This window comes from Candoia aspera, chromosome 6 (genome assembly GCF_035149785.1).
Source record: "Candoia aspera isolate rCanAsp1 chromosome 6, rCanAsp1.hap2, whole genome shotgun sequence".
Lineage (NCBI taxonomy): Eukaryota > Metazoa > Chordata > Lepidosauria > Squamata > Boidae > Candoia > Candoia aspera.
The window spans coordinates 48659808-48680000 of record NC_086158.1 but is presented as its reverse complement, the minus strand read 5'-3'; the positions used below and the strand labels follow the sequence as shown (position 1 = coordinate 48680000).

The 20193-nt window shown below is 39.3% G+C and overlaps 3 protein-coding genes across 5 annotated transcripts in view; 1 reads left to right on the top strand and 2 right to left on the bottom strand.

Annotated features, from left to right (window-relative positions):
* PDZD7 (PDZ domain containing 7) overlaps positions 1-2898 on the bottom strand; it is a 32261-nt gene extending 29363 nt beyond the window's left edge. The window contains exons 1-3 of the mRNA XM_063307070.1: positions 2523-2898; positions 1228-1368; positions 434-608 (exon numbers count right to left, since the gene is read on the bottom strand). Coding sequence (XP_063163140.1) covers positions 434-608; positions 1228-1368; positions 2523-2715 — 509 coding nt within the window. The 5' untranslated portion in view covers positions 2716-2898. The remainder of the gene's footprint in view (positions 1-433; positions 609-1227; positions 1369-2522) is intronic.
* Positions 1-20193, top strand: part of TWNK (twinkle mtDNA helicase) — a 372148-nt gene that overhangs the window by 120443 nt on the left and 231512 nt on the right. The gene's annotated exons all lie outside the window — the stretch shown is intronic.
* LOC134499473 (proton channel OTOP2-like) lies at positions 8138-15663 on the bottom strand. Its single transcript, XM_063306137.1, has 6 exons — positions 15414-15663; positions 14108-14244; positions 13015-13073; positions 12652-12779; positions 11036-11949; positions 8138-8311 (listed from the first exon to the last, which is right to left on the bottom strand). The coding sequence occupies exons 1-6, from the start codon at positions 15661-15663 to the stop codon at positions 8138-8140; spliced, it is 1662 nt and encodes a 553-aa protein (XP_063162207.1).

Here is a 20193-nt window from a genome sequence, read left to right as displayed (position 1 = left end):
GGATGTGAGTTCCAATGGACTCAATTTTTCAGCCAGATCTCAGTGAGCATGACTCATATGCACCTCTTGCATCTCTTCCCTTCTTTCCTTTTATTAAATTAGATGGTTCTCTTCCACCCCACCTACCACTCTTCATATCCTACCTGCACATTATACAAATAAAGCCCCTTTTTAACCCCAAAGTAATTCATTTGGGAAGAGGAAATTTAGCCCAGTAACCTCACATCCTTTTGACCCTTCCCTCTCTGGTTCCCTATCAGAGTTCACTCTAATAGCATCTCCCTGCATCTCAGGAAACCTGATCCCTTGGTCATTGCTCTTCTGAAGCCAGTGCACTTGTCTGAGTCCATACAATTGTGATTTTTGGGTTATCCATGGCCTGACAACAATGGGTATAAGTTGGGAATGGGTATAGGTTGACAGTTCCACTTACCATGTAGTCTTTTCTTTGGAAAACTTTATCCCTGGCACTTTGCCCATGCGTCTCACAACCATTCGCAACCTGTTATTCCCTGTCAGGACTTTGATGGCGCTTCCCATTGTAATGTTCTCCAAGCTCACACTGTTCACCTCTGTGATTTTATCCCCAACACAAAGTCCAGCCTGTTCTGTTTATATTAAACAGAGAGAGCTCAGCTTTGTAGATTTTATTTTTCTGGGCTTACTAAAATGAAAGAACTACTAAAACAACAAACAGACAAACTGCAGCAACTTCTTAACATTAAAATAGATTAGAACTTTGAATTATTATCCATCCACATACTATATATTGCAGGGCACATAGTATGTTAACCAAGTTTTAAGATAAATATTTGCTTTGGGCTGCATCTCTTTTGGGCTATATGCATACATATAGTCAAACTAGGTTTTCTTCAAGTATTTTGAAATACTTGATGACTTTCTGTCTTCACATTATCAAAATGCTGAGTGTTCACAACAGCCATAAGCAAATATATGAAAATCTTGACATATTATGATATTTTCCAGAACATCACTAAAAATTCTAAAATGTCAAATTTAGCAATATGGCATACAAAGAAAAATATCTGATGAGTGACCTTTCAGTGACACTATTTTGCCTGGGTTTTGTTACAATATCCAGACATAGGATATGTTCTAGAGAGGAAGTGACTAGCACTGAACCTAGAATGTGGATTTATACCAATAAATTATGAGCAGATTGTTGCCTGTGCTTAACTCTGGGACTGTTGAAACCATTTTACTGACCTGCACTGCTGCCCTCTTCCACCTTGCTGACAAAAATACCCAGGCCATGTTCAGAGCCCCCACGCACACTGAAACCCAGCTTCCCCTCTTTGCTCTTCTCCACTGTAATGGCATTGATAGCATCACTCTCATCACTGTTAGCTGTGAAGGGAATATAGAACAAAATAGTGATGAAGGTGTAGCTTCAAAAAGACTCAATGTACTGGCATGCCCAGCAGATGCTAATCATGCATGCAAAGCACAATCTTGACTTCATAGACAGAAAATCAGGAGAAATGTTTAGACGTCTTTCTTAACTATGTACAGATCAGGCTTTTTTCAAAGTGACAAATCAGTTTCAAGAATAATACTGAAGTAGGCTGGAGCCAGAGGCCTCAGGCTGTGTTATAATGTTCCAGACAGGTTACTTAAGAAGTGGACAATCAAGACCCCATGGCTGCTGCATAAGATCAACCCCCCGAGCTCTTTCCAATTACCATGGCTGTTGTTTTGAAGTGGGGAAGACACAAAAATGTAGTCTAAATCCTAAAATAGTTTAAAAATTACAAAAACAAAACCCCATACCCAATCCAACCCCCCCCCCGAAAATCCTGCTGCTATCCATATGTGTGTGACACAACTGTCTATTTCATCATTCCCCCTACTCACTGCACCCTCCTCAAACTGTAAAGTGTGGTCCTGGCCCATTCCTTGATTACTATCTAGGGAGACTTGGCAGTTTTTTCAGTGTTGTCCTTTCATACATAATTTTTTTTTTCTTTTCTATTAGCACAAACTTTCCTTCCCAAGGGCCTTTCAGATATGTAGGATTATAATTCTTAGCCAGTGCATCTGTGGACCCTGTCAGCTTGGGTTTATGAAATTTGTAGTCAACACATCTGGAAGGCTGTAGAGGGTTGTGGAAAGCCATATACTTAAATCCACCACAGTATGTGGAAGATGGTCATGCTACTCTTGTTGACTACTGGTATTAATTCTTACACAGCTTGTAACCATATTTTGTCATTATTTCAGTGGTGTGTGTATGTAGGAAAGTAGGGTAGAAGTCTATAAACAAACAAGCGATATGTGTATGTGGATAAAGGTTATCTATGTTATGCAAATGTATAGCTGGTAGAACTTTTCACTGTTGCCCATTAAAAGGATACTACACTTTGAAGACAAGCTGCTAGTAAGATTTGCAAACTTGATTTTCATCTTGGGTGAATATTCATAAACTGCATCAGAAATCAGAAATGCAGATATGAGTAATGCCGTCTGTGTACTGTGGTCTCCCCTCTTCACCCCAAAAGTACCTTCCAGTGGTGTGTTGATAAGGATAACTCTTCCCATGGGGGATGATGTGTGGAAGTTTTGATTATTCCCATTCATTAGACGATTCTGCCTGCTCAGCAAGAGGAGGTCAGCTGTGCTGATATCACTGCTGGAGTCCTGAGAATGAGCAGGATAAAAAATATCCTTCGGGAATGAATCAGAAGCATTGGCCATGGCAAGATCAGACCAGTTGTTTGGTTGCTCGTGGAGAGAATTTCACAGCCATCTGATTCTACAGTTACTTTGGAGAAGCACTCCTTGTTTTGGGTGATGGAAGAGTCTGTTTTCTTCATGAATGCTGACAGAGTTACATTTTGGCTCCTTAGGTTGTTTCCCACCAGAGGAAAAAGTTGTTGGGCATATTCTGATGCATCGTACTATTGAGCTTGGAAACTCATTTTGTTGATGATGTTAATACAGAAAACTTCCTTATCTTTAAAATGGAGGATCTAGTGGAAACATCTTGCTTCTCAGTGGGACTGATCTGTGATTTGCTCTCACTTCCATACAGTTGTGCTACATTAACAACAAATATTTAATTAAACCTTTAATCAAATTTATTTATACATACAGTATATGCATACATACATATAAAGAAACAAACATTTATATACTGTCCTACTTCAAAAGTCTCAGATTAAAACTGGAAATCTATCCAAAAGGAGAATTTGGAAGTAATTACACTGAACTGTGTTGGATATGAATTGTGAGGAAATATGATTAGGTTGCTTGGCATCAAAATGATAAATCCTTTCCAAGTTTCTGGGGCCAAAGCAATTTCACTCCATTTCATGCCACTTTGGAAGCCCAGTTGGCACCCCTCTGCTTTTCTGAACTTTTAGGAGAGAATTAAAAAATATTCTAAAGCTTTTTTTCTCATTTACAATGTTGAGAAAATCTTTGAGAATTAAAATATGTTGCTCAAATATTAACCTACTGAATACCACCTAGAGAGTAACACACAATGGCTGTATTCACACAATGAACTAAACAGCTCAGCTAAAGTCCTAGCAGTTCCTTACGATGTAAGCATTGCTATTTTAAGCGTTGTTTCATTTTATTGGCTTAGCATGTTATACAAACTCAGTTAATATAGTTCCTTGCACGAAATATTGTCCAAACCAGAAAATAGGTTGATTCAGTAACCAGGATAAATAGGGCTATAAAATCTGGGCTGTAAAAATCCAGGACTGTTAGATGATAGAGAGAGAAGGCTGAACTGGTTCTGCAGACCAGATCTGGTAGCCCTAGGTTGGGTGTTATGTGAAAAGCAGCCACTATGTCTCCTTTATAAAGTAAGGGGGAATCTAATGCATATTCAGCATTCATAGATCATTTGCTATCTAAAGCAATATGATGAATGCATCATTTTATACTCTTAGAAGCAGACATATTATTAGGAGTCAACATGATGGAATTTCAAAGTGGCAAAATTATTGTGCATGAAGCAATTTATATATAGAACAAAGAACAGAAAATGATGAATAAGGCTGATTCAGAAAAAAATGGTTAAAGTTAAAATTGAAAGGAAGACAGTTCAGATTCATTCCTTTCAAAGATCACAGTCTGATGAAGAGCTTAAACAGAGAGCAGCCTTCCACAATCTGGTATCCTCCAGATGTGTTGGAAGGGAAGTATTCAAGATTCCAGAAGTTGCAGCATATACATATCTGAGAGGTGTCAGGTTGGGAGATGCTGGCCTAGAATATCTGTTCATTTCTTTAATGTAGCTCTGGGTGCATGGCTTGGAAATTTCAAGCAAATATGATGGACTTCCATAGTTGCACACCTATTCAGCTGAGACCAAAACTGAACGCTAGACTGAAATTACTTCATTTCTTCATAATTACATCACAGCAGCTTGATATTTCTACAATAATTGACTGAGATCACTGCAAATTTAACTGTTTAAATAACAGGAAAAAACACATTATTTTAAAATTTATCTTGGTATTGCATTCCAGAAAATAGTCAGAGACTAGAAATCAGAAATATATTTCAAAATCTTTTACTGAATTGCATAAGAACCTGTTGCTGTGATCCAGCTAAACCTCAGCACCATAGCATTTAACTTTGCAATTCTGTACTTACAAAAATGAAAACAAGGCAGAAAAGACAGATATTTAGATAAAAATTATGAAATTATAGAAATTAAAAATACATTTTTCTTATTTGTACATTTGTGCTTTCTTAAAATTAAACATGTACCACTTTGAGCCCTCCTCATTATAAACAAAATGATTAGGGTTCGGGCACTTTTCACACATCTACTGGCAGGCACAGGTCAGTTACAAAGACAGAAAGATGTGAAGTGCGGATAGACACAAATGGTTATTAAACAATAAACAGTGAGATCCTCACCAAAATAAAGTTGCAGAACCTGCAGCACAGATATTCAGTAAGATCAATAACTTAGTTTTGAAATTTAAGTTTACACTGGAAAATTATTCCATTGTTGGACATCAAGCTGCATTTAAATTTAGAATTCATTCTGTATTTCTGTTTGGCAATCTTGAACTATATAGGGACTCTGTTGCAATCTCTGAACACCTAGCACCACCTATTCGTTAAACCCCACATGCTTAGAACTTGACCCAGAATGTAAAACAATATACCACAGCAAAATATTTTGCTCTTAATATATATCATTTAAACTTCATTAATCACAAGCTCTATTGTATCCGTAATAATGTGTGCCTTTTGCTTACAGGCAGAAGAATTGACAGCACTGTTCTGTCCAAGAATCTAAGGAGAGTTCTCCCTTCTGCTATGTAATCTCACATAGGAAGGAGAGAAGGGATTTTCCAGGCTCTTCAGCATGAATGACATACTAGGCCCATTCCCCTCCCCTCCCTCCCTGACCGCCTCTTTGCTTGCACATTATCTGGAAACAGCCTGCTTGCTCAGTGACCTGACCCTAATAAATAAGTGATTTCATCCTTCCATTAGAGACACAGCACAAGGGTGGGGAACTTACAGAGACCTGTGGGAGAAAATGAGATATGGAGCATGTTGCACCTAATACAAGGCCACTAGTAGGTACTTTTCTAAGAATTCTCTCTTCTGCCCCTTTTGCTTGAGAGGAGCAAGAATTATCAGGACCTTGGACAGAACTTCTAAACCACCTGGATTAAATTATGCTCTACCTTGTGCAGGTAAGCCTTCTCTTGTCTTGCTGTCTTGTTAAAAATGTAGTTCATCCTGACTTAGCACAAAAGAATCTGAAGGTAGTTAAGAGACAGAAAGGGGAAGATAAACCCTCAAAATGTTGTAAGTAATCTCTAATGTAACCCTTTAAAAACTCCTCACCTGTTTCCACGTTGCTCAGCAAACTTCCTCACCTGGGAAAAACACACACCGATGCCTGCAAACCTAGTGTTTGCAAGAGGTACCTCCCACTATGTCACATGTATTGGTTAGTCCATCTAGGAACAAAGGCTCTCATAGGTTAGACTATCTGTCAATTATTCCTAGTATTTCCTCATTGTATTAGTTGTAGGTAGAAAGAAAACAACTCAGCAGAGGAGTAAAATGTGGGACTGGGGATCTAAGAGGAAGAGACAAATGGGAGCACTTTAGATAGTAACCTGAATAGATGCATGCTGTAGAAATTGGGATCAATTATCAAAGTATTTTTTTAAAGATTTGAACTGATGCATATGTTTTAATATATAAAATAGATTTTGCTTACTAATTGTTAGATTGTTTTTAAGATACCATAATATCTCAGTGGAAGTGCTAAATGCATCTTGAGCATTTTTATGATTTATGTATCAAGTTTATTTATTTATAACTTTCACTGGCAAAAGATGCTTATGTTTTAGCAAGCAATACATTGGCTGAACAAAGTCATTAAAACATATGGATTTGTTAAAATAATTAACACCTTACTGTTCCTTCTATATTAAGGTCCTTAAAGTGTATGCAGCTAAAAATTAGAAATAATTTACTTTGCAAACAGAAACCAAACAGTGATAGAAGAAATACAGGATGTAGTAACCCATGTTGCAAGTGCTAAGAGCCAGTGTTTTAGAGGGCTGGGTTCAGTCATGAAGCATACAAGGTCATCTGCTATCCCATAGACCAAACCACTTTACAAGAATAGAGGAGTGGCCTAAAATGGTCCAGAAAAATACTGTTTAAGAATTACTGTCCCCATTGTGTCATTGGAGTCAGCAGTTGTTTAAAAAGCCTATATATATTTAATTGAAAAGACTTCTGCCATCAGAGGTGTTGCTTACCATTAAAATTGAGCTAAAATTCTATTTTAAATTTGGCCTGTGTTGCCTGTTGTTGAAGCAACATTGTCATGCTTTTATTAGTTGCAGATTGAATGTCATATGAGCTGTCCAGTGTACTGAATCTGAATCCCAAACTTTGTTTTGCTTGAACCAACTTTGTTGGTCTTAGTGAAACATAGAAGTGCCCTTCTTCCCACACTGCTCTAGTAGACAGAACCACAAGTTTCCCCTCATTTGGGCCATCATCCCCTATACTTCTGACACTTTGATTCATCTGTGAAAGATGAAAATATGTCCCATAATTCTCCATTATAGTGTTGGCAGGTTCCACTTGATATACTAAATACGTACACAACCCATATAAATCAGATGTGTGCAAAAAAGCCTAATTGCTGTTTTCCTTGCTACAAAGAAAAAAAGAAAGCAATATAAATATAATATAAAAATAAAAATAAATAGCCATAATAAAGAAAAGTTTGATGTAGGACAAGAAAATACAAGGCAGATTTTATGGAAATCCATGGACATAGGGGATGGAGAAATAAATTAGACTTTTTTTGCTGAATTTGTCTTGTAATTAAACTGAAAGATAGCTTTTATTAGGTGGAACTTAACTGAATATGCTAGAATAAGTACATTTGATTAAGGGGCAAACTGAGTAATTGTAAGCTGCACTTCAGTTATCCTAATTTTCTGACTCAGTTGTGGGAGAACACACTGTTCCTAATACTTTGACAGCACAAATATTTATCAGTCTGCCTCTTCTTTGTCATCATTCTAGCTCTCAAAGACTAGCAAGCAAAAACAGAGAGAAAATCACTTTATAATACAGAGCAAACTCTTCCCAAAATACAGTGCCTTTAGAAATTCCTCATACTATTTACCCCATGAATTGTGTCATTAGGAATACCTAGGGATATTTTGGAATTGGGCTTAGCCTATAAGCTTTTAAGCAGGGGCTCTGTGTTTGAACTTCTTTATAATTCCTTGTACAGAAAAGGTGATCAATTCTGGTATTACTTTCTTTCTCCAAGTATTTATTTGGAACCAAACTGAGTCTGGACTTTCCTACTTGAGCATACAGAGACTTCTGAAAAATAGTCTCTGAATCATGTTGGGTCAGTTTGTTTAGATTTGGTTTCTCCATAAAGTATATGCTGATTGTGAAGATGATAATATACTATTATATACGTATAGGAGAGAGGAAATGTGATGTGTTTCATTTACAAGTGCATGATTAGATAGCATAGCAACTCCTTTGGAAATTATAGCTATATCCCTTCATATATCCACTTTTGCTATCATCCTCATGAGGTAATTAGGCCTTATTATCCTCAAAGTTGGTATGCTCTCTCTCAGCAGGTCTTGCAGTAGACTTCAAAGAGACTGGCCACTGAGTGCATGCGATAAAATATGCCCAATGGCAGGGAAATCTTGACCACGATGGCCCAGAGGGTAAAGCCATAGAAAGACTGTTCAATCTGGCTCACAAGATATGGGCGTGTTCCATAGGCATACAGAATCCACACCTAGCCAAAAAAAGGAGACAGGTAAATAAAGCAAACTTTGAAGCTCTTTGCATAGGCATTCATCATGTCAAGGTCCCTCATGTTTTAAGACATGTGTAGACAACCTGTTGGGGCCCGTAGCTCCACCCTTTTTACATGGCCATACAACATTGCAAAGTATGTAGAAAGAGGTGGGGTTTGTGTCATGACCCTGCCATGCTGCTTTTTTCAGTCTACCCCATCCTCCCGCCCCCAGCAGATGGCCTCTGGAGAGAATCTTGTGGATGCTCTTACAAAATGATTGTTAAAGTAGGCCAGGCTGGTCACAAAAATGCATTATTATTATTGTTAAAAAAGGAATTACTTCAGAGGGCTTTTCCTTATGTTTATATTTGATAAAATTTTGTTCTTGTTCTCATTGTTCTTCTTTTTTCCCTTATCTGTCACTTTTTAATTTTTATTATTTTTGGAGGGGAGCTGGTTTTTGCCTGGGGTTTTTATGTTGTGATTGTAATTGTGATTGGTTTTCAATTATTGTGGATGTTTTAATATTTGTCTTATATACACTATGTGAAGTGGGACGCGGTGGCGCTGCAGGTTAAACCGCTGAGCTGTCGATCGGAAGGTCGGCGGTTCGAAACCGCGCGGCGGGGTGAGCTCCCGTTGTTAATCCCAGCTCCTGCTCACCTAGCAGTTCGAAAACATGCAAATGTGAGTAGATCAATAGGTACCACTTCGGCGGGAAGGTAACGGCGTTCCGAGTCGTCATGCTGGCCACATGACCCGGAAGTGTCTATGACAATGCCGGCTCCAAGGCTTAGAAACGGAGATGAGCACCGCCCCCTAGAGTCGGATTCGACTGGACTTTACGTCAAGGGAAACCTTTACCTTTACCTACACTATGTGAGCAACTGAAAGTAATTTGATTATGGTGGGGCTGAAGTTTGTGTAGAGAGCATCGGGAATGGCCCTGAAGGGCAGGAGGAAGAGCTGCTACCAAGACAATGGTCAGATAAGTGAAGCTTTAGCTGGGACCAAGGAAATAACTTGAGAAAATGTCTCAGACAATTCCCTCCCTAGTTCACCCAAAGATAAAGTGAGGGAGGGAGAAGCACATTCAGATGTGCAAGATTGTTACTCTAGCTGTTAATGATAAAAGGAGTCCTGACCTATATGGCACTGGTCTTGTAATGCTTGGTGGTTTCTTAGTCTGGTCTACCTTATTGGGGTTGACAGTTTGATGTATTAAATAAACAAACATACAGTATATAAAATACATATGTCCAGAAAGGAAAATTGGTGAGGTGTATACTTGAACATCCTGTTTTGTATTAGCTTACACAATGTACATATCAAAAACTCATGTTCATAGAAAGAATAGAAATTTTTCCCCAGACAGTACTTTTTCAGAGGTCATTCTGAAAGGGTGATGGGAATCTGTCTTTTGTTCTAAGTTGACAAAGTTTCTGGAGGACTGTGATACTTTCCATTAATGAAAATGTTGTTTTTGTTTTCTCTTAACCCAAATTTCGTAACTGAAAATGCCAAATTTCCACAGTCAGACTGCACTCTTCAGCTATGCTATATGAGTTTTTTCATCTGTTGTTTGAAACCTTAACATTATATGCAAAGATTCCCAGACATTCAATAAAATATTTTGAGTTTTGGAATCCAAGAGACTGCTTTAATAAGACCACGCTCAATACTTAGTGTAGCACCATGGGCTCAAATTATGGACTTCAACTGACTGGATTATGCAAGGTATAACACAGAGACCAAGAATTACTTGTAAAAAAAACTAGTTACTAGGGAAAAATGCTATAAAGCAAGCAAAACTCCCACTGTCTTACCATCTTCAGATTTGACAGGCTTGGCTGAAATAATCTTGCGCAGACAATATTTAATTGGAAATGTCTAATTGTCTCCATAAAAATAGCATATTTTCAATTGCCATAGGTTGCCTCTCTCCCCCCTGCCCCCTGCCCCCCACCACTCCCATCATTTTCCCTTCCTTTGTGGTGAGACAGCAACACTGATGAGTTAGTTCCAGCCTTGGAAATCCTTCATAAAGCAATTACATAATCAACACAAGATTAGCCTAGAATATATTGGAGAAGTTAAGAAATGTAATGCCAAATTGTGGGATTTGGCAATAGCTTTCATGAATTCAGAGCAGGAAGAATTAAGGGGAATTCATTTGATGGAGGACAAGAATATAGAACATTCAGATGCCAAATAACTTTTCATTTGTTTGGAAAAATCTATTGAGGGTTTAGATGATATGTTTCTAATATTGCCCCATATTTGTAAGCATTAAGCACAAGCAGGCATTTAATATATTGTCTGTGTCTTTCCTTTTTTTCTTTTAATAGTTAATCTTATTTATGAAATGCTTCTAATTTATTTCTATAGTGGATGTGCTGATAGCTGTAATTTAATAACTGTTCATAAATTAACCATTCAAAAATGGCAACTCTCCATGCTGGTGTACAATGCCTGGCCCAATTAATTGGAGCTATTCTTATCCCCACAGAATACATGGCTTCACTAGGCCTGAGCTAAGACTTGCCACTGTGAAACAGATCAATTATATTATCAAAATGACATCAAGAAGACACTACTAACTCAGTGTTCTAGACTACAGATCTTGGACTCCTCTTTAAGAGGCTCTCCCCTCTCTAGAATTCCATTTTTCATTTGATCTGGGAACCTTGCTAGATATGATATAAGCAAAACCAAGCTCACCGATATGTTATAAAAGATAAGGAGAATTGAAATGTTTTGTAGAATCTTTTTTCTCATGCTTGGTCTCCTCTGTTCTCCTTGGATGTGTGAAATCTGGAAGAGAGATGGGTCACTTCCATAGTCTGGTAGGTTTCTGGATGACTGATTCTCCAAACTGGACATGAAATTGGTCAGGGTGTGGGCTTTGTAGAAAGGTCCATTATTGTCCTGTTGGGGACCTCTGGAAATGGAAAAGACCCAGCTGGTACTAATACAGTCAGTATTGTCTTGTGCATTTGGTTCATGAGACAGGCTAGAGTACAAGGCTTCAGTAATGAATAGATTCTGACCTAAGATCTGGATGGTCTTGCAGAGGGAGAAGCAGAAATCCAGAAGATAGAGGCTGCCACTGGTATGAAGAAAAAATATGGCAACCAAAGAAAAGATTGATACCATGAGAGGTCCACAGGAGCTTCCCAGAAGCAAGGTCACATCTAAGTTTCTTACCACACTCTGAGAATAGTCAGTGGCAGGTTTTTTCTTCATCCAGTAGGTAATGATGCCCATCAAAGTTGCCAAGAACATGGCAGATAACAACACAGAGTTGAAAACATAGTATGTATGAAGAGCTCTGGCAACTGTTTCAGGAGACTTGGCAAGTACTCCAAAGGAGATCATCACCCCAATGGTTGCTGAAATGGCCAAGGCCCCTAATATCAGTCCAATTAAAGCTCCACTCAGGTAGAAGTGTGCCTTGTGAGTGAGATGGGATTTCTGTGGAGAGCCTTCCTGCCCAGTGTTCTTCCAAATGATGTATAGCATTGTAGAAGAGAATAGACTGAACTCAATATTGAAGGGATGTAGATAGGCAGCACCTTCTGAGAAGATGTGGCAAAGACTGTTGGTGCAGATGCAGCTATTGGTATAGGAACCACCTAAAAAGAGACCATGAAGAGTGCGCTAACTGGAGTGCTTAATTGTAATAGAACAAAGAGGAAAAAAAGTGCAGATGGCTATCCCAACCAGAAGAAACACTTTCTTCATCCCACTTTCTTGCTTTCTTTATCAATCAAGCTTCCTTATGAAAACTGTATCCTTTTCAAAATGAATGTTGTGGGTGCGGGAACTGTAATTCAACCACAGCTGCAAAACTGGGATCAAATCAACACTGTTCTATTTTGAAGGATACAGCCTTCATTCAGAAGAGCAATACAAGAACAGAAAACATGATGGCATGATGTGTGCATGTGTATAAAGGATAGTAAACAGTGTGGAAATCAGGAGAAATAGCGTGTTGAGGAATGACCACAGAAGCATGGGAGCACAAAGGGCAATAAGTAGCTGGAACTGGAGAGCAGCATATGATAATTAAAATTAAGTGATATCTCTTCATGATATATAATCCAAAACTCTTTCTCTCTATTCTGAATCAGGAGGAAATTTTGGATGAGTCTGAAAATGATTTGTGTGTGTGTGTGTCTGGTGCAAGAAATAATAGGGTGGCAGGTGAAATCATGACTGCTGAATGCCCCCCCCCCACCTTTCCCAGGATTCCATCTTGGCTCAGTTCTAGTCAAGCCGCCCATAGATTGGTGCTCTTTCAGGATGCCCTCCCTATCAAGAGGCAGGTTTTGTACCATGGGAAGCCTGGGCTCTTGCTCCCTTGTGAGCATCATAAAATTCCTCAAGCTGTTTCATGGATTCATCTAGCACCACATTCATCCATAGGAGCACATTGGTGGCCAGTGTGTGCATCAGTCCAAACCTAGAAGCCACAGAGGGGTGGGGTGGGGAGAAAGGAATGAATGGATACCAAATCATTGCAGTTCAACACTTCAACATAATTCTGGCTTAGAATCAGAACAAGATCTCTCAGCCCCTCATTCAACTAAATTATCTTACTCTATTTTGAAGGGTTAACATAACATTTGTATGCATTCCCCAAAAGATGATCAGCCCACTCTCATTTTCATTACTTAGAAGACAAGTTTTACTCTTGCCTGTTCAAAGGTTGGTGATCCTGGATGCAAACTTTAGCATTAAATAGCAGCAAAGAAACCTGGAAGAAAACAACAGAGAGTTAAAGACAGATCACCATTTGCCTTTAACTTTATTAATTGGATCCAGGGACAAGCTTTTTTCAACCCTAATTGCCATGTGGGAGGTTGGGTGTAAATAAATATTGCAGCATATTGAGAGAGGAGAACTTACACATCTTCCTAGATAGCACCCCTTATTTACTTAGGCTTGAAATTGCCTTCTGTTAGCAACTAATCGCTTTTTTTCCCCTTCTTTTTTGGGGGGGCCTTTAAGTTAGTCTTGACTCCTGCCAATTGCATGGACAAGTCTATGCAGTTTTCATGTCAACATTTTCCAGAGGTGGTTTGCCTTCTTCCTAGGCTGAGAGTGATTGGCCTGAAGCCACCTGGCTGGCTTTATGCCTGAGACATGCTAGAACTCACCGTCTCCTGATTTCTAGCCTGGTGCCTTAACCGCTACACCAAACTGGCTCTCTAAGTAATGGTAACTTACTCATTTTGCCCTTTAGCCACCAAAGAGAAAAAATTGTCTCAATTTGCTTTGAGGGATTTAAGAAGTGCTACTGTATGTAGAGTACACCTTAAGCCTCTGCAAAGCTTATTTTGCTCTTTAATCTCATCACCAAGCCCCTTCAAAACAAACAAAAAGGTTCAGTGTTTGGTTCTGCCCAATTTGGGTGGCTGGGGGCTGCATGCAGTTCCTGGGCTGCAGAATGTGCATCTTCACATAAACTACAACTGAAGTTGTTTCAAGTCTAATGAACCATTCGTCCTCAACCTTCCTTGACTCCCTGAAAATTGTTCCTCTCCCAACAACTCAGCTTTTTAAAACCTGCTGACTTCACTGAAATTCTGTCTCATCATATGGCCATTTTGCTCAAAGAAATATCACAAGGGAGAAGAATGCACTGGGACCCTCAGTGCAATGCAAACAAAGGGATTAGGGAAATGAAGAACAAAATGGGCACTGCAGAGTACAACTGAGAATGGAGAGTGTAACTCAATTAGGCTTTCTGGGCTTCCCCACCCAATATCTGAATCAAAGCTCACTCACCTGTATGATGGTGAAGACAGCTTGCATAACAGGGAAAGCAGTGATTAGCATGGGAACACAGTGCTGCAGCTGATAGTAATAGCCCATGGAGAGGCAATCCATAATCAATGTGGCCAATGCAAAGAGGGACAGGCCGCCTGCCATTGAAAGAAAGCACAGCCAGCCCAAGGACTGCATGGATTTGATACCTCACAGCAAGCTTTTCAGACTGAAGTTGGAAGAGTCAAGCTGCAGGGCTCTACTGATCCAATCCAAGAGCTGCCTTTTAGCAAGACATAGACACAGCAGTCCTACTGAACAACCCCCCCCCCCACAAAGCATTACTGTTCTCCCCTCCCCCCAAGCCACTCACTTAGGTGACACGTGTACAGGCTGAGCTTAGGAAGGGCGATTGGAATTAGATGAAAATAGCTGAGATCTCATGGAATCTCTCTCCCACCTTATGCAATGCTGCATTGTTCTTCTGAGTATATAATATTTAGACTTGCTTTCAGGACAGAATGTTTTCAAGGCATTTGCAGAACACAGAACACCATCAAGTGAATCACCATAAACTGGGAGACATCATTCCAACAGGCTCACAGCTTGGGTTGCCATGTGTAAAATTGCATCTCAGACTTCACTCCTCCTAAGGAGAAAAGAAGGGGTCCAGAGGGCTGCCTTCCTGGTGGAGGCTCATGGTATGGAATGTCTTGCCTCCACAGGGCCCTTACTGGCTCTCCTTTCACAAAGAAGTTCCAGTGGGCTTTCCATGCAGATGGTGGGCTGGGCTGCCTCAATAAACTGTTTTTGGTAGTATAATTTTTGTTTAGATTAGATAGACAGACAGATGATAGATAGATGACAGATAGAAATAGAAAGAAACAAATAAAAAGGTTTATTTAGAAAGCTCATACCTGATAATTCAGAACAATTTCTGGGTTGTCTCTGACAGACACAGAGAGCCCAACATCATTTCTGCAGTTTTATGTGCCGTTTCTTTATTTCATTCATTGCATCTATGACCTCTAATTTCTGCAAGGGCTGAAAGCAGCTTACAGGCTCTTCCCTTAATTTATCCCCATAGTAACAACCCTATGAACTGGCCTGATTGGGAATGACTGGCCCAGGGCCATATACAAAGCTCAGCTCTCATCTGGAAATAATGCATTTCTTTGACTTCCCTTTAACTAAAATGACTAAAGGTAGAAGGACAAGAGAATTCATGACTATTGTTAGTCTTTGGAATTTGGGAGAACTAGGAAATTAAATGTTTGCAAAAACTAGGGAATTAGTTGTTTGCAAATACTTTTTGCAGCATCTCTACCTTTGAGCCAGCTTGCTCCTGCTTGGTGATCCTGGTGCATTTTCAGCTGTTTGTTGTTAACAGAGTGCCAGCCAAACCAGAGCATCCAGAGGCAGGAAGAACTCATGAGCAATGTCAGAAAAGCATATACACTGAAGCTTGGCAAGCTCTGGTGATGCATCTCAGCAAGGAGCACAGCACTGCCCACAAATGTTAGCAAGGCCAGATAGAGCAGGGACAGCAGAGAACTGGGTGCTGCTGTGGATGCCATGGCTAAACACAGCTTCTTCGGTGGACTCATGCAGGGTGGCAAGGCACAAATCAGTTTTATAAGAGTGTGACTGCAGTGACAAACAAAACAGGGAGGGGAAGATCAAGCATAAACATACAGCCTTTGTACCCAAACATATACAATATAAAATTCTGTGCTTTTTATCACATGATATGTACAGGGTTTGCCCAGCTTAAGTGATAGTAACTAGCTGACCGTGGCTGATCTAGAAAAAACTAAACAAGGTTATCCCTGGTAACAATTGGGTTGGGAGACCATCAGGAAATCAGAGGTTTTAGGCTAGACTGGGAAGTAACAACAACCAGAAGATCATTGCAAATTTGTTTCTGAATAGTCACCAGAAAACTTTAAGGAGTCCTTACCTTTTTATATATATATAGTTTAATGTATATATAATACACTATATATGATATGAAGTCTGATTTTATGACCTGGTGGTGCCATTTCAACAGATACTTGATCTGTGCTGATTTAGTATATTCAGTATATATAGCTTATTCTATAAGCTTCCAAGCATAAATGCCAGATTTTTGAAGTGCTGCCATTTCTGTATCTGATGCAAATGTGCAGTTGTTTATGGGGAAACTAACACTCCTTTTTAACACCTATGACTTACAAAAACAAGCCAATGGCCAAGCCAAAATACACATTCAATATCCCCAGTGATCGTGCCTTAAGTGCCTTTGAGCATGTCAAATTAGTATATGAACAGTTGTAAATGCTTTTCTTATTTTTCCATTAAATTAAAACAATGAGGCAGAAGTACAAGCTACTGGACTCTAGTATTTTAAAACGTTTATAAAACATTAACAGAAATAACTTCTAAGTAAAACATTCAATTTGTTTGAATATATTTAAATCAGAATTAAGTTTCCTGTACTACCGGGGGCAATTATAGCTTCCACTCAACAAACTCCACTGAAACAAGAAGAGGAGAAAGACTTAAAACCATCACAGATACACACACACCTATAGCTATTTAATTGAAACAACCCCTGGGATGTGATATGCAAATGCACCCTTCAGTCTCTACTTAGCCCCAAGTTTGTTTTAAATACAACTGTTGTGGGAAAGATGCCCATTTAAGTAAGGGATGAAGAAATCTGGAGATAGATGCACAAAGTCTCTTTTATTGGCATGCACAGCTACAAGTGATTGCTGGGCTTCTCACCAAAGGAATGCAGACAAGCCCCAAAGGTTGTATACCCTCTGAAATGATACATAGGAATTACAAAAGCAGTGTAAATTATAACATGATCTTTACACCATGAATCTGATACCAACATGGGATGCTTACTATGGGCTGACCAGGGGCCTCTACCTACTGCTCTTCTAAGGAGACACCAAGCCCACCCTTTCTACTGATACCAGCACCATCTAACATAAATAATGTCCTTTATTGTAGTCATCTATTGACTCCCTTCATACCAAAGAAAGAACAACCTAGTTTCTGTGATCTGTCTTGTTCCCCTTCAGGGTCACCAGGACTTTGTTTGCCTGTTCCTCCTGCTGTGCAACTCAAAATCCCTCACTGTGACCATGAATGTACAGATAGAATATTTTTTGTCCCTCATGTTACTTACTATCCGTTCTCAAACAAAATGTATTTCTTCATCAGCAAGGAATGCTATTGCCCAAGCATCAAGTTCTCTTGGCTAGGACTTCATTTGACAATGTATCACCACAAGCTCTAGGTATGTGATTTAAACCACAGTTGCCTCTGCCATCAAACCCCATTCTAGACTTGACTTCAGCTGGTGTGGCTGTGAAGATGGTGTTTTATCTTGCTTTTGCCTGACCTGATCCCAGCAATGAGGGGTGTGTGCATGTAAGCATGCATGTATATGCATGAATATGTATTCCTTTCAAGTACTGTATAATTACACATATGCTCTTCATAAAAAGAATCAGAGCTGCAGGAACACAAGTTTGTGAATAAAACATTTGGAGGGCATTTATTTCAGCAGTGGAAAAAGCATCGTCTCCCATTAGTTTTTCCATGCACTCCCTCTGCCTGAATTCATTGCCTTTCTCATGCACCACAGTCAACTCAGATCTGGTTCCACTCCCATTCATACTCAGTTATATGTATTTTTCTTATCTCACAACTTATGTACAAGGAAGCAAACTCCAGTGGCAAGTTCACCTTGGACAAAGAACATAAAAAGTGTGGTACACAAGGATTGTGTACAGGTGGATCAGAGGGCTGGGAGGACTGATAGAGAGAATAGGACATCATGGTCTAGAATCCCTGCTTTCCTCATCATGGGTACTTTTCTTATGAATAGTGTGTCCCTCACTATAGGGACAGATAATTTAGTTAATGAGGCCTTATCTCCTATAATGGATGAGGAAAGAATTTTGTATTAGCAATAAAAGTATTTCATGAAGCATGTTGTTATTCTTCACCTACCCAAGGATTATCTGGGACTACCATACTGATAGCCTGAGGTGGTGTGCTACAAAAGAAAAAAAAGAAAAGCTTTGGGAAATCAATAAAACCACCAATGTTCTTAAACCACCTTGCTATCACAGAGAAAGTTGGAAACAGGCTCTTATTACCATCCTCAGAGGTACTTGTCATTTCTCCAGTGACTCACAACATGTAGAAACAAATGCAGGTTTATAACTTCTACTGTTCAATTTTGGAACTAAAAGCTCACTCACACACACACACACATCCATACATACCCACACCATTCAAGGTTTAGCAGGCCAGGTTAGGTCTGAATTTCAGAAAAGCTGAGGTGGGAATCCCACCATGCATGTTACCTTCTTTTATGTCATGGCTCCAAAGTACAACAGTTCTCAGCCACTTTTATAACTTCTAATGAATCCAGTCTCAGCTTGGAACTCTTCCGATGCCTTTTGGCATGTTTTCACTTGAGTACCATTCCCTCATCTAGTTAGTATGGTAACCATCTCTTGTTGAATCTTCTTTGTGATCTCCATTCAGGTATTTTCCGATAAGTGTATAAGATGGAATCTTCCAAAACGCAATCATCTGCCTCTATGACTTGCTCTGTGCAGGTCTCATGTACTCCATCTTTCATACATGCCTATTCATACTTTATCCAAGTAAATGTCACAAGGGGTGTGTGTGTGTGTGTGTATGAACTGAACAGCTACAAATCAGTATACATGATAGTTACGTGGTAACACTCGTAACAGTATAGTTGTACTGCAACCCCCTTTTGCAACTCCTGAAAATGAACCAGTGTCTTTCCCCAAGAATAACCATAATTATTCTGGAATCCTTGCATGCATTTATATAAATAGATCTAAATATAGCTTTAGAGCACCCTTCTCAACCTGCTTCCAGAAGACACTTACCTGTTATTGTTCTACTGCTGGGATCACAATTCTTTCACACATTCCTATCAACTGACCAATCTGCCACCTGACAAGGCAAGATATTAACATACCAGTGATGATGGCCTGGGGGAGGGGAGAACTTGAGACCACCCCACCAGCATAATCTGAAGCAGAACAGGACTTTCTCAGTTTTTGCTCCTTCCTTCTATGCCCCTGCCTGGCTTAATGGGATCTGCAGCAAGGGCCCTAACACTGTTTTTGTAACTCATACCTTACACAAGTGCATGAACAGCACAAAAAGATGTTTGAATTGTAACAAGCAGGCAAATAAATAAATAAATTCCAACTTGCCTGAAGAAAGAAATATCCAAATATTTCTTTTCAAATACCTATTTTTTGTAATCCAGAGAAATATGTCTTTATATTTGTTATTGCTCAAATTAAAAATAGCATAACCACATCATCCACTACAATGACAGCACACTTAATCATATTCGATTACACATATCAACAGAATGAATCATTTTACTCAGATGAAATACTAAAAATATCAAACAGAAACAAAGCTTTGCAAAGCAATACAAAACCCCATACTTTTCCGAGTAACATTAGCAACACAATCTTATATTTGTTTACTAGAAGTCCCACTGAGTTCAGAATATACTCTTGAGTAAGTGCGTATGGGATTGCAGCCTAATTTTTTCTATCAAAATATTTAATCCAGGTGAACATATTTTCATAACCCAATTATTTCCAGAATTTCATCATGAACAAACACATACTGATATATGAGGAAAAAATATTTCCCCACTTTCAGCAAATATTAACCAAGACCAATAACTATCTGGCAGGACATCACCACTCTGTTCTTCTATTCCACAGTATTCTCAAAGATAATTAAATTGCTCAAGGCTCTGGGCTAAGCTTCCTAGACGATCTTACGACTTCTGTCCGGCTCCTAGTTCCACAGATTCCCAGCATTTTAGCTGTGCCTTTCCCTGTGCCCGCTTCAGCTTAGCTAGCCTTACAAAAAAAGAGTAAGCGATCCAGCCGCTTGTCGGAATTCCCCAGCACTTCCGAGAAATGCTAGCGGCGTTTTGTAGCTGGCACTGTACAATGGTTTTCCCGGTATTACAGCCTGTCTTGACTTAGACACTTACAGTAGTGTCTAAGGAGGCACTCTGCACATGCTCA